Source organism: Ciconia boyciana, chromosome 3 (genome assembly GCF_034638445.1).
Source record: "Ciconia boyciana chromosome 3, ASM3463844v1, whole genome shotgun sequence".
Classification (NCBI taxonomy): Eukaryota; Metazoa; Chordata; class Aves; order Ciconiiformes; family Ciconiidae; genus Ciconia; species Ciconia boyciana.
The window spans coordinates 92,094,065-92,121,827 of NC_132936.1; the positions used below are offsets into that span (position 1 = coordinate 92,094,065).

Genomic DNA, 27,763 nt, shown 5'->3' on the forward strand with positions numbered 1-27,763 from the left:
CCCACTGCATCTGCACTTGTTCTTTGCAACGCTGAAACGCTTTTTACAACGAATGGTGCCAGTGATACAGTAAGAAATCTGGGCCTTGGATAGATGCAGGAATACATAAATAAGCAAATAAATGAGAAGGAGTAAAAGAAAAAGCAAAAGGGACTTCAGTGGCTGTACTTGTTTTCCTTGGATCTTCTTTGGACTATTTGCTTTCTCTCTCTGAAATTATTTGGGTGAACTGGTGACTCCGTGGTGTTTATTACTTTAATTACCAATGAACCATGCAGATGAAATTTACTGAATAATAAAGCTGTAGACAAATGTACTCTGCAGATCATCATGCACAACCGTAAATTTGGGAAAAGAACAAGATCTTACTTACCACATTTAATTGGGCACAGACCAGAAGGACTCAGGAATTTATAACTAATGTTTTCATCCATTAAGAAAAAAGATGTTTCTGATTTGTAAATCGTTGGCTTAATTCAATTTAAATCACGTCAGCAGGAGCACCGTGGAGTCATCATTGCTTCCAGAGCTTGACTTACTTCAGGATATCCAGAGGAGGGAAGAGCAGAAGTCAGGAGGAGCGCAGAGCGAGGCACACTGCAAATAATTGAAAGACATAGGGAATTGAGTGCATTGGATAAAAACCATGATTCATGTTGTCTTGCAGCCAGTGGCCAGTGTGGAAACCAGAAGCACAGAACCACAGAAAATAAGAATTCCCCATCAGCACCAAATGGGTTGTAAAAGGCAAGTGAAGCTGCCAAAGGCCCTAGAGACACAGGCAACTGCTGCCTGGCTCCCAGTTACAGGAGAGGTTGCTCGACACGGCCACCTCTTTGCTGTACCCAGTTTTAACAAAGTGTAAAGACTCTTGTGAGGAACGAACTTTGAACTAGTCATTAGCAGGATTCATTTGTCTTCTCCCCTTCAACAAACGGCAGCAGCTCTGCTCACGTAAGAGGGAAGCAGAGCAGTAACAACGCACAGCCCTGAGTGGCAATCCCAGGGTGCAAACAACTGCGGAGCTGCAAACCCTTCTTTGGGGAGGTGGCAGAGGGAGAAATGGGGAGTGCAAATGTCACATGGGAAGGGTCTGTGCCAAGTAACCCCACGCCCCAAGTTTCTTTATTTTAATTTTTTTTTTTTTTACTCCCAATAAAAATCCTTCAGATGCTGGCATTTTCTAGACAGAAATTATTCTCTTTGTGCTGTGTTTAGACTATAATACCAATTACAGGCCCATTTGAATGGCCATAGGAAGTCTTTCCATTGGCTTCATTGCTCTTTGGTTATTCTCTCTATTGTCATCCCGTTGTCAGCTTCTTGCTGATAAATATGTGAGAGAAATAATTATTGATACTTGTAGTGTGGCAAAATGGGAAAGTAAATACCTAAGAAAGCAGTGCTCCTGACAGCAGGCAGCCTTTTCTGAAATGATATATTCTATGATTTTGAAGCAATATCTTACAGTGCTTCTAACTGATAAGTGGACATCCTAGCTAATGAGACTGTCTTCGCCAGCCAAAAGCATCGTGTCCTCAATGGAGTTACATAACGTCAATAAGCTTAAACACAAAGAACTAAAAACCTTCCTTCATCCAATACCCTACTTGACACCAAACGCAGAATCAGGCTCCTTTCCCCTTGGCAGAGGACTGGCAAAAGTACCGCATTTTTCACAGCCACCTTTAATCCCAACAGACAGAGCTCAGGAAATACTGCAGGGGATTGCTTCCCAGCTTACTTAGGCATTGGCCTTTCCTCCAGCCACGGTTCGTTGGGTCTTGCTGGGCGCCCTCGGCCACAGAGCTGCCCGGTGTCATTATGCACCAAAAAAGCAACAAAGGGAGCTCAGCTGGCTTCAAAGGATGCCGGACCCGCAGCCCCGGCTGAGGGGGGCTGGCAAAAAGCGAGGAAAAGCCAAGCTTCAGTAACTTTTAATGACAGCTCTTGTTAGGGTTAAAAAAACAACTCAGCCATTGTGCTGTGATTCAGTCTGAAGGGGAGCCCATCACCCTTGCCACTATAGGTCGCAACACCACGAAGGAGGTTGTTATCCTCAAAATTAATCATTCGGAGCTACAGCAACAGGCGTGCGATGCCAAGCTGAGATGCAAAACTCACTGCTGCCTGCCTGATTGGATTCTGATTACTGCCACTTCTGCCATCTCATCCTGCTTGCAGGAACCTGCGTTGCCTATCAAATTACATTTTTGTTCCAAGTGGGAAAAAGCAAGTTGTTTCAGCAAAGTCCATCTTTGTTCCCTTCCCAGGCCCCCTAATCAGCCCCTGGAGTAATACACTGACTGGTGTAGACTGATACTTCAGATAGCACTAGCTGGGAAAAGTCACAAATAAATTACCGTCCTTTATTTGTCCCATTTCTTAGTATTTCTTTGGCTAACAGAAATAGAAGGTTTAACGTTTTAGAAAGCTCTAACCATCCTTTCCTGCTTTTACTGTAAATAAAAAATATTGAAGCAAAAATCAGTGGTCAGGATTGGTAGGAACCAATGGAGGAGACTTCCCAAGCCTTTGAAACTCTCCAGAAAGGCCATATACTTGACCTTTTTTCTCATCAGTTCCACCCACATGAGCCCTTGGGTATCTTTCTGGCCTTAAGAGCATTGTGTCTGCCAACATCATGGATGAAATCTGTCTCAGTTTTAGTATGTTGACCACATCTTCTGTAATCCTCTACTGAGGATAAACTCTCCTCATCATTCACCCTTCAGTAACTTTACTGTGTCAAGAATGGACTACGTTGTCATTAGATGAGTGAAGCAAAGTTAAAATCCAGCTGTTGATGCTTCTTTTCTTCTGAGCAGTATTTATTTACTATGATTTGTGCTACAATAGCTCCTGAAAGCCCCACTGGAGCATGGGCCCTGGGATGATATGGGCTATACATGAGATACAGCTATACACCCTGAAAATTTACAGTCTAAAATAAGAAAAGAAACTACTCAGATGTTATTGCAGACAAAGAAACTCACACATCGTGAAATTAAACAGTCCCAGTGGGAGAAAGATTTGCTTGGGTCTGTGGATAAGATTGGCAGAAATTCATCCCCTGAGAATAGCAGTATAAAATGTGAACTTAGAACAACATAAATTACTGTCTGTTTAATAATTTAAATGACATATATTTCACGTGTGCCTCATTTAACATCAGAATCGCCCATCTATTTCAATGGTCAGCTGTCTTCTCTGCTGGCTGGATTCCTGCTGTACTACTGATAGAGTAATGTTCACCATGAGTTTTATCATCAATTCCTTCTGAATTCCTGTTTCTCGGGCACTTCCGTTCTGTAAAACAGCTCTTTGTAGCAGTTGTCTTCAACTTACAATAGCTTCACATTGAGAATTCAGAGGTATTACATGACTGTTATTTTAACGTCATTTGTGTATTCAGTTGCACAGAATTATGAAATGTAATTATGGGAAGGGATTTAGAGATTTTATGTACAAGACATTTCACAGTCATTAGCAACCTCAGCAAAGCCCTGTTGGACCAACACAGGGAGGCAGAGAGAAATGCTCCTATTTTTCTAGTGCTCTGGAGTGTTTTTCCCATTTGTTGATTCTAGAAATTTTTTTCAAGTGAAACCTAGTTCCAGGAGCATGGGAAATCACCCTAGATCTACATCCATACACCGCAGAGGAAAAAAACCCTGATCCCGCACAATAAATCATTTTCCATTTCATTTCAATATGCAATCGCATGACAGCACGCTGGGGAAAACGGAAATGTAATGGTATTGCAGCTGCGCATGGGCACACCGGCAGGAGGACAAACCCAAGACAATACTGAGTTCAGAAGTTCAGATCCAGCATAGGGTTATAAAAGCTGAATTACAACCTTTGCTGGACTCGAATCCTTAGAGCAACTCCCCCCTGCCACGCACACAGACGGTATCTTGTGTCCTACAGCAGAATAACTGGGGTGCTTAGAAATGACAGGCTTCAAGCCTGTCAAGAATATTTCTGCCCTTTCCTTGCTATTTTCAGTAACTTCTCAGAAGAATAATGAACTTGCTCTTTCCCTCCTAATTATGGGAATTGCAAAAGACACAGCACACCAGATTTTCAGTAATTTTCAGTCCTATTTTTTAGCATAATGGAAATGTCATGGCAATAGCATGATGTATTCACACATAATAATAGCTTTGTTTGCAGGAACAAAAAATTCCACAAAATGAACATACTTCTCAGTGTACGTAGGGTAAAAACCTATTGGATTTTAATGCTTCAGGATGTGAAAAATCAACGTTTAACCCAGGGTGCTCATCACATTTGGATGGAAGCACCACTCCTAACCCAAAACAGCTGCCAGGCTGGCTGGGAGAGCAGGGAGGAGAGAGGACCTGCGGAGAACGTGTGGGGTCGAGCACCTCCTGTGAACTTACACCCCTTCACTGGCCAGCGAACCGACCGTCTCAAAAACACCACCTCAGCCAGGGTAGGGCTTCGTAAGGGTTTTCACACTGCTAAGTGTATTTGAAGGAAATGGAGCTCCCTGGGGTACAATGCCCACCCTCTCCTCCACCCATACTCAACAGTTCAGAGCAAGCAGAGCCACGACAGGAATCTTCCCTGATTTTTGTTTTAATCACCGTTCCTGGGTTTCTTTGCTGTTTTAATTCAGAACAGAGTCCACAGTGGGAAGAGGGTGTGGGGAGAGGACAAGGGTGCCCTACACATCTCCTAGCAGGGCTCCCACCCGCCACAGCTGAAACCACAGAGATTTTTGTGGAACTTCAGCAAAGGAACAGACCCGAAGGGAAAGACAAAGGGAGCCAGTGAAGGAATTTAGGAAAATGGTGGTTTTGTTGCTGTGGCTTGCTGCTGGGCTCCTTTCTGATGGTGATCCAAGGAAACTGCCAGATGGTCAGAGGGCGCATACTGGAAGGGTTTATTGGCTTGTATGGCCCCAGGAAGACCTAGCTGGTGCTGTACGCAGCAGGTCTCTAATTCCTTTTTTTTTGCTATTTTCCTAAAGAGGGTACCCTTTTGCATCTGAGAACCTAAAATTAGGCTCTTGAATCTGAATGTAAGCCCTTAAATAAAGGTTGCCAAACATTTCAGTGGGATTTGGCAATGCCTGGGCTATTACTGAGTTCCTCATTGCAGGCAACATTTCACTGCGATACGACCATGTATTTTTAACACAATGGATTTCATAGCAACCGTGAACTCCATCACAACCCAGGGGAATGAGCCAAATACAATATCCACCAGACCTCTGTCTCACAGGAGATATCCATCACAATCTCACCAAAAGCACTGCAACGGTTACATCTCATCATGATTTAGTGATCGTCACTGAAATCTGCTTCCTTCAACACACCTTACACAATCTTTTTCTTCCCAAATTTGTCTTTCTTTTCTCATCTTTAGGAATCACTAGAACTATAGCTCTCCTCTTTTAACCTACGGCCATTTCTCACTCTTTCGGTTGACCCACCATGATCTCATGCCATTCAAGCATCGTTTCACTACAAGCAAAATCCGTGTACCAATTCATACTGTGTATTCCCTTCTCCTCCTTGTCTAGGTTTTCCTAAAACACTTCTATACTTACACAGTCATCTACAACAAACTAAGAAAAGCACTTGGAAAACCTATTTCTTTCCAGTAGGGAAGGAAAGAGCTTTTACTACTCTTTCAGTTATATTGGCTGCTACAGTGATAAGGGTCCCCATAGGAGCTTGGGTAGATATGTTTTGCTGCGGGCTTATTGCATTGCCCATGATTTCCACTCAGAGGACCCTGGAACAAACAAAAATCTTAATCCTGTCCCCCCATCTTTCTCAAACAATATCTGAGAGTAGAAAAGAACACTCATTTGTCTTTTTTAAAATGATATTTTAATTACTCATGTCGTGCCTCAGCAAAATGGCTAGCCTTTTGTTAAAATGGGGCTTAATTGCATTACGGAGCCTTCCTGGGACCCTCGCACATAAAGCGCTTTTCTTCAGACTTTCAAGACCTAAATTTGCAGTTGGCTCCTGACCAGCGCACTCAAGCAGATAGGCACGTAGGTAGCGGGCAGACCCCGTGTTGATGAAGTAATCATAGTTGACTGCCTCGCCTGTCCTATTCCACAAATATGCCCGCAAACAAAAATTGGATATGCATGTTGGTTTTCATTTTGAATTCATTCAAAAAAAAATGCCCTTGGTATGTCAGAAAGCATGGAGACACCTTCACGGACTGTTGGCTACGCCTCAGCAAAGCTTTACAACAGTCTGTTAGACAAAAAAGAGACTGATGCAGATACCTTAATAAGCATCCCATCTGTGAGGTCATCGGGATATTTCAAACAACTTTCAGCTCTCATTAGTTTAGCTGTTTCCACAAGCATGTCCTTATCTTTTGTAACTTTTGCAGCCAAACTTCCTGGGAAAGCCTCTGAGCTGGGTGACATTCTTACCCATGGGTCAGTCTGCAGTAATGAGCCACCAATTTATGTGTCCTTTGCACTCTCAGGCAGTATATGTTTATATTAACCTTTCATGTTGTGAATTTTTTCCTTTATCCGTGTAATTCTCTGGCTTCTACCATGCAAATCTCATTATTCCTAATAGGCTGCAATTAGGATCTCCAAGCTGTTGATCACAGTCGTTTGGAACAGTGAAGGGCATTTTCCAAGAATAAGTGCTTTTTCTGCTATATTAATGATGGAATGTGTAACAGAGACTATGCCTGAAAAGTAATAGTGAATAATGGAGCGGCACGCTAATGGGAATCCTTATCAACTCTCTGGTTTTGTACCTTCAATTAACACAGAAGGTATAGCATAGTCTATTGCTTCACATAAAACACGCTATGCACGGCATTGCACGGAAATGAGATTTATGATTTTTCACGTCTGCTAGGCCTGAATGAGTAAATGGGTATTTATTACAATTTCTTACAGTTTTATGCACTTGAAAGAGATAAAGCAGGTTCATCAGCACTTGCCCACATGCTAGCTCTTTATCGCACTAATGAGTACCCCTTTAAAGAGGATGTTGTAATGCTAGTTTCTTTTCTAAGAACTCCCAGGTCTGTATTCAGAATTTTTTGGACTGAAACTTGCTCCTTCTTAAGGTGCAACAGGGTAATAGCCACAGTCCTTATTCAGGTCTTTCTTTGGCTGCTGCTGTTTTCTCAGTTTTGCATGAAGGGCATGGGTAGAAAAGGAGAACTGGTAAAGCACTGGTAGCAGATGGATGCAGTATGAAGAAGAAGGAAGAGATGCCAAGGAATATTTATCTGCAGAGCCTTAAAAGATAAAAACAAAACTTTTGAATAGGATGCAAAAAGCAAGGAGAGCCTGAGGAGAGAGCCAAAAGTGTGTGTGCATGTGCATGGTTGGAGGGGTGTCTGCCCAAATCAAGACCAAGGGACAAATATGATTTGGGAAGAAAGTGAAAAATAGAGGCTAAGCAGAAGACATTGCAGTATTTCAGGAGTGGGATAGTCAACAGTTGGACTAAAGTTTTGGTGGGGAGGCTGAAGTAGCAGTAAAATAGAGAAGAGATTACAAAAAAAGGCCTGGATGGGAGCAGTGCAAATGGGGAGTAAATCGTCAAAGACTAGCATGATCTGAAAAGCCCAAGGCTGAGCAGGGCAATGGTGAAGATTAGGAAGGACAGAGTAGGATGGGACAAACTGATTTCCCACTCAGAGGTACAAAGCTATATTCTGATCACATTTTATATTCCAACTGTCTTCATTTTGGTCTGCTGTAAATTGAACATAAGGTTTATTCCCTCCATTATTAACCTTCCTTTTCCAGCGCTGTATGTTGGCTCACTTGATAGGTACAACAATGGTCTTTTCAAAGCAAACAGAAAATGTTTATGAGGCCCCAAATGACCTGAGTAAGGAGAGGAAAACTCCAGTCCAGACTTTTTCAGCTACCCACTGCCTGCATGGGCTCCTCTGCCTTCCCATAGCTTCCCACCAAAACTAATAAAACATGAAAAAAGTCTGTTAGGAAGCACCACTCAGATCATATTTGCATCACCAGGAAGAGCCCTGAGTTTGGATGTAACTAGTTCTGTGGGTTTGATAACCATTTCTCTCATTTCCTTCTTGATGTCTACCTAACATACTGTAGGCAATTGCCTACAGTAGGCACCAGCAATGGCTTTTCTGTTGGTACTTTCCGTAACCATCCTTTCACATAGAGGTTTATTTGGAACTGCATAAATGATCCGCTCTCTCAGGCAGGCTGGCTTCTAGGTTTCTCCCCTTACTCTTTTTGTACTCCCTTACAAAGCTTATAAAATACAATCTTTAAACACAACGGTCATCACATGCTTCATGATATTTGTCTGCATTTTCCTGTTGATTTTCATCTTTACAACTTGTGCACTCGGATGGAGTCAGTATGGTTTTCCTTTCACTGTTCCATAAAATAGGAGTAGCTTATGCACATTTGAAAAGGGAATTTCAAAAACAATAAAATCTCTTTCCTGTCTCAGAGAGAAATGTTACTGTGGGTTAAATGCTATGTTTTCCTGATGCAAACTTGATGCAATTCAGAACAGACAACTGAAATATACTGTTGGACCAAAAAAAAAAGTGAGGTAAGGAAGAGAGGTTAAATAGCTAGTCCTGGGCAATGAGAACTAAATGCAAATAGGAGCCAATGCTTTCCAAAGGACTTCTGCAAAGGTATACCAAACCGTATTTGCATCCAAAAAGGGCTGTATTTGCATATGAGATTGAAGATTTGTGTATGGTTTATGATCCTGAAGTACCGCACACAAACCATTAATGAAACACAAAGCTTTTGCTGTGGATGTCCTCCAAAGATGTCACCCTTCCTATACTTTGTGATACGGGATATTAACTTTTGGAACTGTCAGAACTACAGACATCTAGAAGGAGAGCAAATTTAACCCAAAGGTTCTAATCAGGTCTTGGTCTCCTCTCTTCAAAAGGCTTCATAGGAAGCCCCTTCATAGGCCTTGCAGTAAAAGCAGGGGGTAATGTTTTAGGTAGCTAAGATAGCTATATCTCTTTTGTTTATTTGAACTAATACATCTCAGAGTGATGATTCACAGCATCATGGTAACTGTTCTGCAGAACCAGGTTAAACAATACAATTCAGTGTTTTCAGTGACAACTTAATGGCAGGTTGTCAATAATCAGTCCACTCATCCCAATTATTTGGGAAGCAACTAATCTGTAAGACGTCCTTTCTCTCTGTTTCCTGGAAGCTCCCGGAGATGCAATAAAGGCAGCTTTGCTTCCAGGAGCCTGGCGTAGCCTTGCACGCTGCCAGCCGTCTCCATCTGCGAGGGCGCACAAACGCTACGTGGTTCTAAGCATTGACCACAAAGCATTGACCTCAAGATGCAGATATGTACTTAGTGATACAAAGACTTACACAACTATAAAAAAATGTAAAGCAAGTAAGATTATCAGGAAGAACAACAACTGCTGTGAGAAACCTGACTTTATGCTCTGTAAGATAAACAGAAGCAGTGTTTATGGGTAATTATTAGCCCTCCTGTGCCCTTCATATATTAATTACTCTATTGTAGGGTTTTTATGGGGGGCAGACACAGCCTAGATCTCAATGCGGTAGCTTAAACATGGGTGTTTAGAGGTATCTGAGATGTCCTGGATCTCTTTTCCCCCAGATGCCACCCAGAAGAAGGAAGGGGGTGACGTTTGTCTTCCCAAGTAACCGTTACGTGTGATGGAGCCCTGCTTTCCTGGAGATGGCTGAACACCTGCCTGCCCATGGGAAGGAGGGAAGGAATTCCTTGCTTTGCTTTGCTTATGCACAGCTTTTGCTTTCCCTATTAAACTGTCTTTATCTCAACCCATGGGTTTTCTCACTTTTACTCTTCTGATTCTCTCCCCCATCCCACCGGGGGGGAGCAAGCGAGCGGCTGTGTGGGGCTGAGCTGCCGGCTGGGGTTAAACCACAACAGTCCTCTGTAGATCCTGTGTCATGTTTGTCTGTCCTGCACAGATGTCTCATATGCATATGTATGAGAAATTAATCACTCAAGAATGGACTAGCAAATTCCCAGAGCATCTAACAGCCAAAGAGTCTGCAGGGCAATACCCCACTGGCCCAGAGGCCTGCTCATAATCAGGCAATGAAAGTCATCATGACATGAAGAGACATCTCCTTCAGCAGGTGGTAGTCTAGATTTGTCAGCAAGCAACAAGAGAGCAGAGAGAACGCTCAGAACAGTTTGGTCACCGTGAGCCCTGCCACAAGGGTGAGAAGGGACCCTGCCCACGCACCACCCCCTTTGCCCCGGGAATGTCCCTGTTTGCAAACAGGGAACCTCGTGCAATGCACAAAGTGATGGAGAACCTGCCTCACACCTGGACACGCCTCTTCAGTTTCTTAACTCCGAAAGCACCTTTCCTCCCTTAAGAGATCATCAAATGAAGGAGATGCCAAGGCTGAAGCCAGGCCTGAATTAGTAGCATATCAGCTACTCCTCAGTAACTGCCTGTGGTTATATGGTCTTACCCTGTGGTACCCGTAGGAAACGCAAGGGACTTATCCCTCCCCGGGCAGCCAGTGCAATATAGCACGGGGTAGTAGTGCCGTCATGACCTGTCAGTTCTGGCTAGCTGACCTACTGCCACAGGAACTTGTTTGCCCGCATAGACCTAATGGAAACCTAGTGCATGCTAAAATGCCAGCATGAAAACAAGATAGATTTCCATCAGATTGTCATCAGACCAATTTTAATCCTAATCTTTCAGGGCTAAACAATCCCTTCTGCTGAGGGCTCCAGATGGGATAAAAAGAATGCAAATAGCAGTCTAATCAGCGTGACAGAAAGGGAAGATGTGGGAGCAGAGCCTTGTTTTCTACTATTTGAAACCCAGCCAATGCGTCATTTAATCTGCAGCAACATGTATAGTACCAGTAGCTTGTAAATGAGATGATTAATATAAATTTTAAAACTTTTTTTTTAAGATGTAAAGTTGCAGATAGTTTCCTATAGGCAGGTGGAACACCACCTCTGGCAACATCCAAATTGTCTGAAAGAATTAAGCATCAAATTTCTTTCAGCAACCTGTGTAAGTACTTGGCCAATTTCAGTAGATACAATCTCACTAATAATATTTCTTGCACTTTCTTTCACGTTGTTTTTGGTTGGATCTTTTTAAGGTTTTGTTTTGGAAATCAACTGAAATAGAGAGAGAGGTTTTAAAAACTAGATCCCCTCTTTTCCCAAATATTTACTTTTCTCTCCATATCTGATTAAGCTTGTATTGCAATAACTCTGTTTTCTAAGCTGGAAAGGTGCTTCATGCTTAATCAGCAGGTGTTGATGGTTCTTTTTCCTGCTCTCTATTTATAAAGAAATTCTCCATACAGGGAGATAGCAAGAAAAAAACCCCAGAGTGGTAGGCTGCAGAAAAGCAGCTATGTAAGCTTCACTCTTTCAGCCTGTATCCTCCATTTACCTTTAGTAGACTGAGAACAGATATTTAAAATAAACCAAAATAAGGGACTCAAGAAGTGCACGCAGGCACTCACCCTGCCTGAGCTGAAGCAGTCTCCACCGTGCGCAGCCAGGCTTTGGCACCCAGCTGAGAAGATGGACGAGGACACGAGGAACTTCAACCTCTTCCAGTTTCAGTTGGATTAGTGAGAGCGAAATACTGCCTGGTTCCCGGGGACAGAGTGCCAAACCATTTGCCCCTGCAGCCACGTGCAGGTGCCGGGCTGTGCCAGAGGAACGCGGGCTCGCTGGTGGGACAGGGAGAGGGCAGTGCTCCTCCACACGCAGGGTGGGCTCGCTCGCCGCTCTCTTTCAGAGGGGTGGGTCAGGAAAGGTTCCCTCAAAGCCAATAGGAGCCATGGCTTTTCCCTCAGCTCACCTCAGTAGTATTTCACTTCCAAAGGCCTATTTGTAAAGCTGGGTCTACAGGATTTGGTAGTATCTTTAATCTAGATGATTTTAACTGAGGTCTTGGCATGGGAAAGCAGCCATAGTCTAAAAGCACAATTTAAATCTAGCTGAAATTGATGGAGAGACTCCTGCTGGGTTCAGTGCACTTCAAATTAGGTATAATGAAATATCTTCTGCCATCGTATTACGAACTATGGTTGCAAAGTGCCGACCGAGACAGGTTGACTTCAGATTGGACCGACATGAGGGCAGTGCAAGCTCCTTGTGTAAAAAGTACTTACAGACTTGTATTGTGTAAATATTCTCTCTTTCCAGATCAATTTAAAGTCCCATTTGGAGAAACTTCAAGGGTTGCTAACAGCTTCTAGCATTATCCCACATTTCTACAGATTCAAATGATAAATTGGTATCTCTCTGTTACATTAAGGTTTTGTTCAAGAGAGTAAAATATTTGCAAAATAAATTCAACTGTAGCTCTCTCATTATCTTTCATAACTGTTCAAATCCCCCAGTCCTCTCCAATCCCATGCAGCAGATATCCCACTTCTTAAATAATTGTTCCAGCGCTAACTGCCCTGATTTATTAAGGTGATTCCATTTCTGGTGTAGTCCAAATTGCTGTGGTGAGTTTACTGTAAGGTTCACTGATGACGATGCAAGCAAAAAATAAAGGAGGCCAAGTGTGGATTAGACTCTACTTCTGCAAATATTTCTGTACAGATGGATGCATGTGCAGAAGTGATCTCACTGAAGTCAATGGGATGAAACACCAATGCAAAGGATATAGGTAAGTGCCTACGGTAAGGTACATAATTAAGCTTCCACAGCCAACAGAGAAGTTTGATATAATTGGGGAGGTAAGAGTGTGGACAGGCCCTGGAGGCAGCTAACGACAGGACATGCTCTTCAGAGTTTCTTGCTGCAAGCACAATTAAATGATTCTTATTAATGCTACGGCCAAACACCCCGTAGGATGGAGAATACGGATTCAGTGTTGGCTGTGGAACAGCTACCCTTACAAAGAGCCCAAGAGAGGTCTGCCCTGAAGAAAGGCAGCACTCTGCTAAACCAGTTTTAAACTAATTCACATGAAGTGGCACAAAATGAAAGTCCCTGTGCAACAGTGAACCTTTTCAGGACCTTCTCAAGTTCACTACAGCAGATTTTAATTTGTATGCAAAAGACCACATTCAGTGAGCTTGCTGCCAATTAAGATTATTTATAGACAACATGATGTTTAATTTCAAACCTCACAGTTTCAAGGAAGAGAGGGCAGGCCCTGAATGAATATGGATGGGAGACTCCCGACAGCGCTGGCATGCGGCAAGAAACACCATTTGGCTGCGGACAGACATCCCAGAGTGATGCAGTGGCGGGGGGACAAGATGTCCTTGCCCTCCCTTGTCTGGGCTGCCACCTCCTGGCTTGTGAGAGCCCTCCTGTCCCTTCCAGTCCCCGTGAGCTCAACTACTGTCAGCAAACGCAAGTAATTTCAACTGAAAGGGTGCTAGCAGGAGGAGGGGGGTATATTTTGCAGGAGGCGGGGGCTGCAGCCACCCCCCGCAGTGCAAGAGGGGCCACAAACCACATCTGGGGATACTCCACAACAGCAAGCCTTGCTCCTGAAGACCATCAAAACCTTGCTGCTGGCAGGCTCTTTATCCAAAACTTTGCTTTTCATGCAGGTATTTAGAATTTTAAAAGTTATTTTAACGTACTTTTGAAAGTGTCACTTTCCTGGCAGGGTTACATCAAAGCCAGGACAGGTTGCATACACTACAAAGTCACAGAGCAGCAAGCCGAGAGCACCCCAGGCTCAGAAGCTGCCAAAGGGAAGGAGCTGCTGGCAGGTTTTAACAGGCTCCCTCCAACGGAGATATTTAATAAGCGCAAAACACCACAGCAATAAAAATGTAATGTGCTAACCTGGGGTAAGCTTGAGAATGAGCTTCCTGGGGAAACCTTGCTGTCGATTTTCAGAGAGGCACAGTCTACGCCTTATCCCAATCCATCTGGCCTGGCAGCTACCAAGCCTGTTGGCACAGGGCTTATCCAGTCCTTAAATACAAATCTTAACCATCAAATTAAAATTAATTTTAAAAAGGCTAGGTGAGTTATTGCTAGTGATTCTTAGAGGCGATGACAGTGTACTCTATGAAATAGGCACACATTACGCTGGATCCTGCCAACTACCCTGCATTACGCTGAATGTGATGAGGTATTTCTCATTATTATCTACCACAAAAAAATAAGGGTGTTTCCAGCAACAGCAATATTATTGCTAATGTCACAGATGAGTAAAATCTCAGTTACAATGGTATATAAATTTCTTGCTATCTGTGTGTTCAGGAAAGATGAATTCAGTCTGAGACAGGCAGGGAAGGGCCACGAAGATGGTAAGAGAAAGGGAATGCATGATGCAAGAGAAAGCTGAAGGAATTTATCCTGACAAAAGAAAAACTGAGGTATGATGTTGCTGCTATTTGATACCCGGAGGTGAGCACCATGGCAGAAGAAGATCCAGCCAAGCTAACGGAAGGAGAGCGCTCTGGAGCAGACTGCCTGTAGGAGCAGTGAAGGCAAGCAAGCAAATCTAACAGTGAACCTTATTTTCAGGTTTTTACAGGCTTTAAATGAAATGTTTGGGGTTTTTTGGTGTACAAAAATCAAAAAGGTCCTTTCCTTTCTCAGTTCTTGTATTTTACAAGTTGCCTCATTATGTCAGCGGCATTTCTCAGCTCTACCACACTGCCTTCTGTGGATTGCACATTATCAAAATGCAAAATCCTCTAGCTTCTGGTAATGTTGTTAGCCAAGGTGACTAGTGCAGTAGCGACAGGCAGGAGATGATAACTTCCCTGTGGTCAAGTTGCAAATTACTGATCTATAGTCCATTACACTGAAAGGAGAATGCTGTAACACGTAGCATTAATATAGCTCCATATTTCTTAACCCATCAGGGACAAAAGCACTGCTTTCTGCTGTACACATTTAAGATTTTTAGTTGTTAATTTAAAATATTCATTAATCAATATCACTAGATTTAGAGAAGGGTAAAAGACAATTGTGTGGGAAGCCTGTACTCATGGTCCATCCATCAAAAAGCAAAAGATTACTTTTCTGGAAGTAGCAAATAAACTGTTATGAAAATTCTTGGTAGTGTTTTCTAACTATATCTCCAAATCTGCTCATATCCCAAATGCCTTGTGAAGAAGAGTGCAAAGGTGGTTAGCACAGTTACAGTGACCAACGGATGGTAGCTACTGTGTCATTCCTATGATCAAATTGCAAATTAGAGATCAAGACTGGGACATATGGAGACAGGACAGCAGTCCTGACGGGAACTATCTTGGCAGGACTGATAAATAATAACAAAACTGCCAACCCAAGAATGAAAAAACCATGAGTTGGACCCAAGTCACAATAATGATTTGAATTTTATGGTATTTTTATATACATAATAGAATTTAGAAAATGCATTTGTCTCCTGGTTTGATAGCCGAGGTTTTTTCTGAAACCAGAAAACTGAAACTTCCTAAAAGCAAAAGGGGAGGGAAGAAACTGGCATTCACATGTCACCAGGATGTAGGATAAATATTATGGGACTGTGGGGCTGAATTAAACATGGGCAATGCTGCATTGGCTGAAATAAACAAAATGCTCACATACCAACTATTTCAAAAGAAATTAAGATAAACAGCTTCTCAGAACAGCTCTGTTTTCTAGTTGTTTTACTCCTCAGTTGTTTTACTCCTCCTAGATGTTGTTTTACTCCTCAGTAAGGTAAGTTTGGTGAGAGATCTCTTTGATTTATAAAACACTTTCTTTGTTGCAAAATCCCATCTATAAACAAACAAATTTATTGCAACTTAAGCTGCAATCGCTCCTATTATACTGTCAGTTGCGATTAACTTCACTGTAATCTGGTACATCAGTTTATTATAACAGGCAGACACGGGTTTCTTCTCATGAGAACAAAGTAATGGATATGGGGAATGAAGACCTTTGTTTTTAAGGCTGTAATCTGTTCTAATGCAGCGAAAACCACCAACAACAAGAACGAGGACAATGATTTTGGTGCTGGCCTAAAACAAGCGCTGGCATTCTTCTCACTGAGAAAATCCCCCATTACGAGACCTTGTTCAGTATCAGTTTAACAGCCTCTGCACCCCCGCTGCAATGGCAAGAGTGCCGCTTTCCAACCCGCATCGCCCAGGCGGGCGGCGTGGAAAGTTTAGTTTAATAATTTTCTCTTGTTGTTTAAACAGGCTAAGTAGATTTCATTTTTGCCAAATACTTTACACAGAATAAATCATTCAAGAGCCCAGACAGTTATGCTGAAAGAATTAATTTCTGCGTGACAACACCTGTCATCACTTTTCCATTGAATCAAAAAACAGATCTCAAAGACAGCTACAGTTGCATAAGTTATTTTCTTATTTACAAAGCAAAAAGTAACTGTGCTTCTTAAAAACTTCAAATATTTTGTTTGATGGCTAAGGTTAGAAGGAAATAAAACACTTTAAGAATGAATAAGAAGATAGTCTGAAATGCCTTCCTATGGTTTGCTAAGTATTTTTTCCCACGTGACAAAGCAAGCTTTCATCTTATTTTCTGGCTTGTGCGTCTAGATTTCACAACGTGGGTGACACAGATGACACAACTGTGGGTCTACATCTCGTGGCTCTTCCCTCTTCCCTCTGGTCTTACCAGAGGAGCATAGGGACCACAGCCAGGTCCTTCCTCTCCTACAACAAGAACTTCACCTTTTCTTACCTGTAGATTCCTTCTTAACCTCTTAATACAACCCCTGCATTCAAAAGAGGCATGCCCTGAGCAGACAAAAATTCAAGGAAAGGAGCAAGCAGTGACCATGCAATTGCCCAGAGGGAGAAAAATAGGAAGGGAGAATTGCGCGGGCTGACATCTTTACAGGAACAAAATAACATCTCAATAAATATCTCCTGCAATGATCCAGCAAGTACCAAAATCCTCCTTTCTGGAGCGGGAGCACTTAGATCTGGAGGTGACCAACTAGCATACATACCAACAATGACCAGCCACAAACATCCTACTCTGTTCAAAACTTACTTGAAGTTATAAGTGTTCAGGATGTGCTCAAATAAATCCCCCAAACGAACATTTCCAAGAGGGAAATAGGCTCTCCCACCTGTATAAAATCTTGCAAAGATTGGGAAAAACCCAAGCTAGACACTGACAAAGTGTCGTCCGTGAAACTGCAGCACCCCATAGCAGCCAGGCACACCCTTGATACACAGGCAAATGAATACGTTGCTTAACACCAACGAGGTTTGACAGGTATGTTTACCTACAGGCTCAAAAGATCAAACAATGAAGAGCATTAAAGTTGAAGTTTAATGCTGAGAGGGTTGATTTGTGCAAATTTCACAACTATCGCAGGTTTTTACATCCCTTCTAAATCTGTTTGTGAGCCTTTTCAAAGTGCCTCTGAACATTCCCGCTACACGCAGAAGTATCCAATCCTCTTCCCAGTCTTACTGACTCCTAAGCCTAGTTGCTATTTTTTGGCAATGAGTCTCAAGCTCTAGCTGTACATTACATAAAATGCATTTTCTTTAATCTATTTGGAATTTGCTCATATTTCATTTCTGACTGTCCCCTTGCTCCTGTGTTGTGAAAGAGGTAATAAAAGCAACAAACTGAACTGCTCTAAACACTTTACTATGTTGTCTAATTTTACACATTCCCTTTTGCTTATACCCTCCCAAATGAAAAAGCTGCAATCTTTTCACTCTGTGGAAGCTTGGACTCATTGGAGGGGGCAGGAACAGCCTCTTTCTCCTCTTCATGCGCTAGGAGGGGAGACTGGGAAAGCTTTGCTACCTCTGCAATCAGAACAGGACTGACACATCATGCCTGGTGAGGAATATCTAAAGACACAGAGATCAAACTGCTGGGCTAAGCATGTTCCAGAGAAAGCAAGGTTTTTTCATGCATCAGCCTGAGGCATCATTAGAAAATCATTTGCTTGTAGACTTCTTGGTTCTCAGGTTGAGGAAGGCAATGAGTAAATCAGACTATCAGGTGCTTTCCTGGGTGACTGTCTCTGCTGTCAGTCACTAATAAAAGCAGCTCCCACCTCAGATGTCAGTGGATGAAACATGAGTAATTCGTTCAGTCACCTTAAGAGGCTTCTAAATGCAACGCTGCCTTCTTTCCTTTCAAGTTGGAAACTTCACTCCTCTTCTAAAGTGTCGCTGACGGCAAGTGTTGCAGACTTGTGCAAATCATTATCTTTCAAACACACTTTAGTTATTGTTAGGTTTCAACTTTACCATTTCAAGTCCATCTAAGAAATGTGTTTCCTAAAAGGAATAGTGATTACACTGCCATGCCAGGCTAAGGAGAATACAAGCTTTGTTCTAGTGAAAGCAGAGACTCAGATTTCAAATGTCATTGTTTGCTTCATACTTTTCACAGCAAAATCTGATTTCCCATATTACAGATATTAAATTACTGAAGAACCAAAACCTACCATGAATGGGTTGTACTACATGGTATAAAACTTACTGCAAGCGAGAGTCCTCATCTCAAAAACCTTAGCAGGAAAGTGGACCCAAATGTCTTGTTCGTGCAATGCACGTAATTTTTAAAGAGTCACAAATTACAAAAACTGAAATACTTGGATTCTCCACAGCTCAGGCTATTTTAACTTTGCCCCCAGAGCCAATTCATTCCTTTGAGCAACATTAGTGACTTGGGGAGGTCTCATATATTGTTTTATAATGCAAAAACCAAAAGCTTCATCTGAAACTAGAAACAATTCAGCTACTTCTGAAGTTGTAATAAGGGAGTGTGGGCAGAAATAGAGGGTTTTCTCCTAAAAAAAGTAGATGAGCTGAATGCATCTAGATCTGGATCCTTACTGACTTCAGCACAGTTAGTGGTCAAAAAGACAGAGAGCAGAGGCTCAGGCAGCAAATCTCTCTCTAATAGCTGCAGATGAGTTTGTTGCTGCCCCAGCATGAAGCAAGTTGTATCAACTGTAAAAAATATGTCTTGGGATTGACTAGTCTGAGGCCATGAGGAAAAAGGACTGGGCTGACTGCAACAGACTTCAGATAAACCACTTGCTTTGGAAACCCAAGCCAATGGCCCGAGTCCTGAGTATGCCTATTCACGGTATCCAAAACATGCAGACTAAATAGCTTAGAAAAGGCTCAAATGATCCTATAAAGCAGCCTGCCCCTGCACTGCGGCGAGGCGCACTCACTGCCCAAGTCTTATGCATGACCAACGTTTACCGGCGTGCCGAGGCGGGCACATACCTGCTGCGTGCCCTGTCCATCCCCGGGCCAGTCCCTTCCGGCACTGGGTGCTCCAGCAGCTCCGATGCAGCCCCACACACACCAGTGGGAGGGGATGGGGACAGAGGAGACCTGCCATCCTCAGCCCTCTGGGGATCCAATTGGGCCTGATGCTGCCGCTCGGAAAAGCCATGCCTAAAGACTGACTGACAGTCAGAGACTTCTTGGAGAGGAGAAGAAGGAAAAGAAATATCAGTAATGTTACAGTTCTATAGTTTAAAAAGAGATTATAAATACAAGCCGAAAAGGCTGTCACATAAACAATAAAATTGGCAAAATATCACTTCGGTTTTGCTCAGTATTGTTTTTTGATCAAAAACTTTTGTGCTATTAATGCTCTCTCTCCAGCACAGCATGAAAGAGAAGAACATGACACATCAGGAAAAAAGGAGTGCTGAAGAATGATCAATGTAGCAATGCCTCGTAGCTCTTTAGTGGAAAGCTAGACTGAGAAACAACATATATGCATAAAAAGTAGGTGCAGTATTAAGCCCTGTGGAGTTCCATAATGCATAAACTAACCAGAAATTAAATATATCAAGAGACTGATGTGGAAGACAGGAGAAATATGCTCTGATAAGGTCTTTCATAAGATTCAAGACTTTAGCACCCACAAAAGCACTGCCTTGCTCCTGACCAAGAGATGTAAGCTACTCACCGTGCACACTTTCAGTAGTCCTACAAGGAGTGGTGTGAACAGTGAAAGTAATGAACCTGCCCCTGTGCATTTGTGTTTTGTGGTTGAATTGTCTATTAAAGGATGAGCTTGTGACGAAGCCTGCCCTTCAGCAAGCCTCTGATGAGACATCTCTCTTCTGTCCAGTTTGACTGAAGTTTATAGGGACATCCAGGACCACTGGGATCTCTGTCCCTCCAGTCCAGAGGGGCCAGTGGGTTCAAAAGCTGTTTGCGGGGCATGAAGACACACATATGTGTGCAGGCAGCAAGTACTGTGCTTGCCTTGCCTCCCTAGGAGACTAGCTAAAACCAGATGCTCTCCTCATCTGCTTACTACAGGAAAGCATCCAAGAGAAATGTGGACAAATATTTTGCAGAACTGCTGCCTACTTCTTTTAAATAATTGCTGCATTAAGGGAAATTGGAACAGCCTCAGAGATCAACACATAGTTCAGATTTCATGAATAGCTGAGCTTGAAAAGCCAGGAAGGAAAACAGTCCAAAAAGGCTGTAGGTGGTCAAGCACATCTGCTAAGACACTTGAATGGGCTCAGACTGTGAAAAAACACCAATGAAAAACAAAGTGAGAGACCAGCACTGCAATGGCAATAGGACACAGAGCCTTCCCCTTCTGTACCATTTTGTGACCAAAATATCCCAGGTCCTAGAGAAAGACAGCTGTGAATCTGTCCTGGAGCCAGGCACTGGAACTGAAGTGTCATACAGAGAAATGGTTTTACTCCATTTCACATATTTTATATATGTGCTTCCAATGTAAAAGATAACAAACAGCAAATAGACTTAGCAGGCAAGAGCCATTTCCAGCCTGCATGAAATTGTTTCAATAAACGTAAACACAAAGAATATAAAGGGAAGCTAATACTTCAACAATATTAACAACCCTTGGTTATTGAGTCCTCTGATGACCCAAAAGGAAAATAAATGTATCAAGCTGGGCATGTGACTGATGCTCTTTTTTGTCACTTTTCCTCTAGCAATCTTGTACAATTTATTATGTTTGTGGTTTACAACTTAGATAAGAACAGACCAGCATCCTGAAATACAGACTTATAAATGTCAAAATATAAGCAAATTTGCTTCTGCACTATCAGACTATTTATCTTATTAACGACTAGTCTTCTTACATAAGATCTACATGCTGTGCCCTTATAAACCACATTATCAGCTTAATTTAACTTCAATCAAATTCATGCCCTAACAAGTATTTATCAAGATAATATGAATGACATCACGTATTTTGCCATAAGGTGTTTTACAGCTCATACCTGGCTAGACAGTGTTTATTCCTCAAACTCTTCTGTAATTACAGATATTGCTTAAGTATCTCATGTGTGTGCTAGTGCTCTGAAACGCTCCGTGTAAACACACCTTGGAAAACTGACTTACCACCTGTGGGGGAGATGATATCATACTTCCTTGGTGGTATTACCATAAACCCTCAGTTCACATTTGCTTGTAATACGAGACACGGGAAACACATGGTGCATGTAGCTAGAAGAAAAAAATGTGTGTGCCACACATCTCACTTTTTAATAATTTCAACTTTCCACGGCTTAGCCAAGTTTTTTGTGGTGTTTTGTTAGTGTAACGTTCCCTTTCCAATGATTCTTGTCTTCATTCTCACCCGCAATCTTTTCAAGCTGGTGTTCTCATCGCAGCTTTTGCCTCTCATGCTAGAAAATACCAGCTTTGTCATAGAAGACAATTTTAGTGAAAATAAAGGAACCGCCCACATATACCATGAAAAAACTGGTCTGCTGTCAACACACAGGTTTAGCCTGAATCTTCCCATCTTCCCTGAGAAGGTCCAAGTCAAAAGAAATGCTACTGAGTATGCTAAGCCAGAGAAGATGTGTGGCGACTGAACACATGAAGAACCTTACTGGGATACAGAAATGCCTTGTAACTTCCACAAAATGCCATAGCAATCCCACATTTCCTGTGGCTAATAGGGAAAATGCCTGACAATTGGGTGCAGTAATTAAATGAGTCCCCTACCTCAGCTACAAGCAGAGGAACGTACCACGGTCACAAAGCAACTGCACTTCTATCAACTTCAGAGAGGGAATTTATCCTAGTAGGAATTGGTCTCTGCATTAGCGTCTTGCATGTCTGCCCAGTTTTCATAATTGCCCTCAGATTCTGTTTTCTGTACAAAAGAGAGCAGATATTTTAAATGACAAAAGATATGCCACTGAAATGTCCTAGTTCCACAGTCACCGGAGATAGTTTCTGAAGAGATGACATGGACAGTTACTGAAGGAAAGAAATGAAAGATAACTTTGATGAAGAAGATGGTCCTACCTGCGTACTCTACCCAAATACTCACACGCTGCCGTATTTTTTCGAGCATCAAAACAGACTAGCTGGGAGATGAGGAGGAGAAGTCAAGAATAATGAAAGTGTTTTCCAAGCAGATCATAAAAATAGGTCCTGCTAAAGTAGAAATAGCTGCTCCTGGGCACGTGTAAAGCCCTGTGTCATTCCCATGGGAAGAGGAAATACTCATTTATCACAACACTGTAACGATAATAAAGTAATAAAAGCAATGAAATTCAAAGGTAGCTACACATCCACATATTTAACTATTATAACTTCTTCATACTGCATTTGTCCAACCTTTTTCATTACCTCACAAGATCTTGCTGCAGGACATACAATATTGAAAAGAAATTGCTTCCCGCTCTGAAAAGAGAGCCACAAGATAATACAAATAGCAATCCTGGGGTTGTGTGCCACAAGACTTATCTCAAAAAAAAAAAAAATCTTTTTGTTCTACTCACTTGTGCTCCTTTGGATACTCTGTCCAGTTTTAGGCTCTGGCTTTAAGAATAACACAGAGCAATAGCAAGGTGCCTGGAAAAAAAATTAACAAGAATCGCCATACATCTAGGAGCTATAATCTACAAGGAGCCTGGGGGGCTCCATCTAGAGAAGACTGAGGGGAGACACCACATCAGGCTTCAAATACATAAAAGGCTGCAGACGGGAGAACCTATTCCCTGGATCCCTGGTGGATAAAAAGTGATGTGTCTGAACTGCAAGAAGGAAGCCTGAAGCATGATACTTGGGAAAAGGAACAAAGCCCCAGGCATACTGTCAAAGGACAAAGTGGGATCTCAATCAGGAAGGGTTTTCAGGAGAGCTCAGACACACATCTGTTGGAAGCGTTATAGGCATATTTGATGCAGGCTTGGCAGCAGCAGGGTGGGCTGTGTTATCCCTGGAGATCTTCCTCTGTCCTCCATGGCTCCAGCTCTGCACTCCCTCTCTGCAATTTCCAGCTGTAGTTTTCAGCCGCTTGACCCCCTAGGCTGCTCCACCTTGTGCATGGGGACACAAAGCCAAGGAACACGGGGTCTCAGAGCGGAGCTCTGTGTCCTCTGGACGCTCATACATGTGTTGCTGGTACTGCAAGCAGCACATCTGCAGCCGAGGCTGCGGCTCCAGGTCTCTGCACGTGAGCCATGTGTGTGTTTCTTCTCCCATGAGTCAAGGCGTGACCACATCCACAGCAGAGTTGGAGTCGTTTGTCCCGGGTGTTACCTAGCAGATGTAATAGAAGATGCACTCCCTGACCACATGTGGAGTTGACTATATTTTGCCACAAGTCTTTTTCTACCACATTTGGTGTTTTAAACCTGTGTTTTGTTGCTGGATTTCCCAAAAGAGTTTATAAGAGGTGCCAGGAAAAGGTTTCAAGTAGGGTGAGCCAGTGTCATCAGTCGGCTTCATCACTTGGCATTAAGATAGAAGTGAGTGTGGTGCCTGGCTGATTTTAATACAGGTCTGGCTTGTCAAAACAAACTTTGGGAAGCAGCAGAAGTGGGTGCATATATATATTTCTCCTGGTATAGAAGATGCTTGGTTTTTTCTCACATTTTCTTAGTAAGACGGAAAATATCTGTCAAAAGTTATCTACCAGTGGGAACGCTTAGCAAGGGTCTGTTTGAATGTAGAAAGATATTAGGTGTAACAGGTAATGCCAGGCAAAAGTATAAGAAGGGAAAATGAGTCTGTAGATAAAGTACAGGAACAGAAGTAATTAAATTTGATTTTACTGCCAAGCAAGTAAAAAATGTCAGGGATGGCCTCTGGAAAGTCCCTAATCATGTTGTTTCAGTGTTTTCCTCTCTAAAATGGAATTTTAATAATTACCCACCTCACAAGTGTGCTGTACTGCTATGCTTAGGAGTGATTGTGAAAGGGTCTGTGATTACCTCACAAAAAAATGTTATTCGCTTTATTATCACTATGATCCGTGTATATTTATGCAAATACATCTGCATCCCCAGGTGACCTATTTCAGATGCTGGCTGGAATATAGAGGTAAGTAACTACTTACCCTTAGATTGTTCCTCCATAGCTTAGTACAATTGATTGACAGAGATACTTATTCCAGATTACAAACTGTTTTGTTGTATAATCTGGACAGTTGCCTAGATCTTAAATCAAGAGTCAATAGTGAAGACCCCACTCAAAATTTATCCTGTAATTTGTAACAAGGATGCTGTAGAGCAAAATATGTCAAGGAAGGATACATTAAAACCACAGCAAACAACCCTTCATAAAATGCCCGATGCGGGCTTAGTAAACAGAATCCATGTACTTACCTGCTGAAATAATAATTTCAGCTGACCTTGGTGGAAGAGTAAGAATTACGCACCATACAGAACAAGTCAGGCTACAACTCAATAATACAACTCCACAAGGCCAATATACTTGGAATAGAGATCTAAAATACCTGGACTATGTAAAACTGCTACAAGCTCGCTCTGTCAGTTGTTCGGATTAGTCCAGAATACTCTGAAGAGATACAGTCACCTATGCAGTGTTTGTGCTAGACTAGATAGATAGGATTTTTTTCATACTGCTCTTATGGGTATCATATCTCCTTACATATCTGGCTTAAAGTGTAAAAACTGTGTCAGAACAAGTTTGTCCTGCCAGATGATCTGGTAGTGCACTGTTTTGGGCCCCTCACTACAAGAGAGACATTGAGGGGCTGGAGCATGTCCAGAGAAGGGCAATGAAGCTGGTGAAGGGTCTGGAGCAGAAGTCTTATGAGGAGCGGCTGAGGGAACTGGGGTTGTTTAGCCTGGAGAAAAGGAGGCTGAGGGGAGACCTTATCACTCTCTACAACTACCTGAAAGGAGGTCGTAGAGAGGTGGGGGTCGGTCTCTTCTCCCAGGTAACAAGTGATAGGACGAGAGGAAATGGCCTCAAGTTGCGCCAGGGGAGGTTTAGACTGGATATTAGGAAATTTTACTTCACTGAAGGGGTTATCAAGCATTGGAACAGGCTGCCCAGGGAAGTGGTTGAGTCGCCACCCCTGGAGGTATTTAAAAGACGTTTGGATGAGGTGCTTAGGGACATGGTGTAGTGGTGGTCTTGGCAGTGTTAGGTTTACAGTTGGACTCGATGATCTTAAAGGTCTTTTCCAACCTGTGCGATTCTGTGATTCTGTGATTCTGAGGTGGCATTAGCGTGCACCCATGGATCCTATAGCTCAGCATGCTGGGAGACGACTGGCCAGAGAGGTGTGTGCATGCTGCACTACTTCTTTGGCTTCCAAGAAATAAGAGCTTAAAGGAGAGTTAAATGAAGGGGTTGTAGTTGTTATCATTACCAGAAAGGAGGAATGCTCAACAATGTGAACATTAAAAATCACAGTAAAATCATCTAACAAGACTGTCAACTAACAGGACTGAAAAAGCATTCAGATATGAGTGACATTACTGGGACTAAGAAGAGTCAACTTTAGACCCATGCAAGAGAAGAGGCACATGGGCTTGCACAGAGCAGGCAGCTCCCTGGCTGCCTTCTACCTGCAGTACTTGGTAAAACTGCATCAAAGTGCATAAAATGGCACCAGGGCCACCATCACCCCTGCTCTGCAAAGCCATCTCAGGCCACAACAATCCTGAAACAGGCCAAAGTCAAACTCATTCACCCCCATTAAAAGACGGTAAAACCATGTACACGCCGATGATGGCAGAGAAACATTTTTCTAACTTGACAAAACCTCCAATGGGTAGCCTTTTCCAGTGCTCTGTTGTCTTGGTACAAAGTGTTTCCTAGTGTTTAAATCTTGTGTAATGATCAGGTAAGTTTTGACCATACATCCATTAGAGCTAGAAAAAAGCCTCGGTCCTCATTACTTTTTAAGACATCCACCTAAATACTGAAGTCCTTATCAGTCTAAGCAAGCCAAAGAGTTTCCATCTCTGAAACTTTGCTATAGTTCTTGCTGCTCTGCTCTTATCTCCCTCCAGTCTGTCCACATGTCTCTTGAATACAGTGCTTACATTAAACTCGGCAGAGTTCCCCTGCTGTAACTTCATCAGGGCAGGAAGAGACTTAAAGTCCGTGTCTTACATATTATTCTGCTTCTTACCCATTGCACACTGACATCTGCCTTTTGCAACATCCCCACACTTTCTGTTTAATTTCTGATCTATCATGACACCAACCTCCCTGATGCTTGTGCAGAAGCTGCCTTCTCAGGCAAGGTTGCCACTTAGGGACATGAGCATTGAAAATACTGACTATTAAACACTATGAACCAATCTCATTTGTGTCCGGTCCTCTGCACTTTTATTACTTCATCTTGTTGGTGTCCAGTCTTCCCTGCAGCATACCCAAATCATTTGGGATACTAAGCCTGTTTCCTGTGCTCGCAGCCTGCTGAAGCCTTCCTCTCTAATTTGAATCTGTGGAAATACTGACTTACACCAAATGGCCCATCATCTCTCTCGATTGGAATAACTTAAGGAAAAGTATGCTGCTTAAGTCAAGGGGATGATTTAGCAAATGTTGAGTTTATCAACATTTTTCAAAACTTTCATTTTCTCAGCATTTTAAGAAATCTGCCATGCAAAAATGCTTAATATAAGATCAGCACCATCACTTTTTCCACAGGCACTATGAACAGCGAAGCTGTTTGTGTGCTGAAACCGTTGCTTAATCACACCTACCGAGACTGTCTGTATCTCCCTCTTCTCTCACACCTGGACTACGCGCTCTTTCGGGAAGTGCCTTCCCACTCCACTACCTCAGCAGCAGTAAGAGCCGTGCAGGCAGAGCTCTGCCCACTACAGAAACAGCAACAGGAAATAACACTGAAGCAGACTGTTGCTGCTACCGTATTTTACATGTGCACTGCTTCAGACTGCATCCGTTTCTGTGATCGTTAGCCAGCTGAAGGTCACAGTAGCTGGTTTGTCCTCCTGATCCAATGTCAGGTTTCCCATCTGGGAATTCAAAATCTTCAGCAGACAGAAGACATACCCCATGCTCCAGCAGCCACTGCTTTGCAACACGAGGACTGGAAATGCTGGGTATTAGATAGATATCACGAACCAATCATCTCAATCGCTCCGCTTTCATCGAAACCTCTCTTATCTTCAGTAGGATTTTCTCTTGCATGTACAAGTGAAACATGGGCCTGCTGCTTCTTTACAGCTTCTTCATACCTGCCTCCTCACACTTCTCTTTTGATAACATAACCCAGGATTACTTTAAGAAAGGAAAAGGAAAATATTTTACTACGCTTGTCATATGCTCTTTCACAGCCTGTATGCTGGTGGGCTTTCTTGCCCAGGGGAAAGGGAAAGGTCAAGGCACAGAAATACCCAAGCCTTCTTCAGCTTTTGCTCCAGGATACAGTTTATTATCTAAACATCAAATTCATAAAGTAACACAAAGCAAAGCTATTCCCTCATCCAAAGCCAGCTGCAGGGGCTCCCAGGCTTTCCATGCCAGAAAAAGGGCACACATCTTCATCTAAACCCCTGCTGAATCAAGTGACAAGCAGGC

At 42.7% G+C, this 27,763-nt stretch overlaps 1 protein-coding gene across 1 annotated transcript in view; it reads right to left on the reverse strand.

The window, feature by feature from the left end:
- Positions 1 to 453: 453 nt before the first annotated feature.
- The window catches only part of RMDN2 (regulator of microtubule dynamics 2), a 115,832-nt gene continuing 88,522 nt past the window's right edge, over positions 454 to 27,763 (reverse strand). Inside the window, exon 11 of the mRNA XM_072856586.1 lies at positions 454 to 597. Coding sequence (XP_072712687.1) covers positions 541 to 597 — 57 coding nt within the window. The 3' untranslated portion in view covers positions 454 to 540. The remainder of the gene's footprint in view (positions 598 to 27,763) is intronic.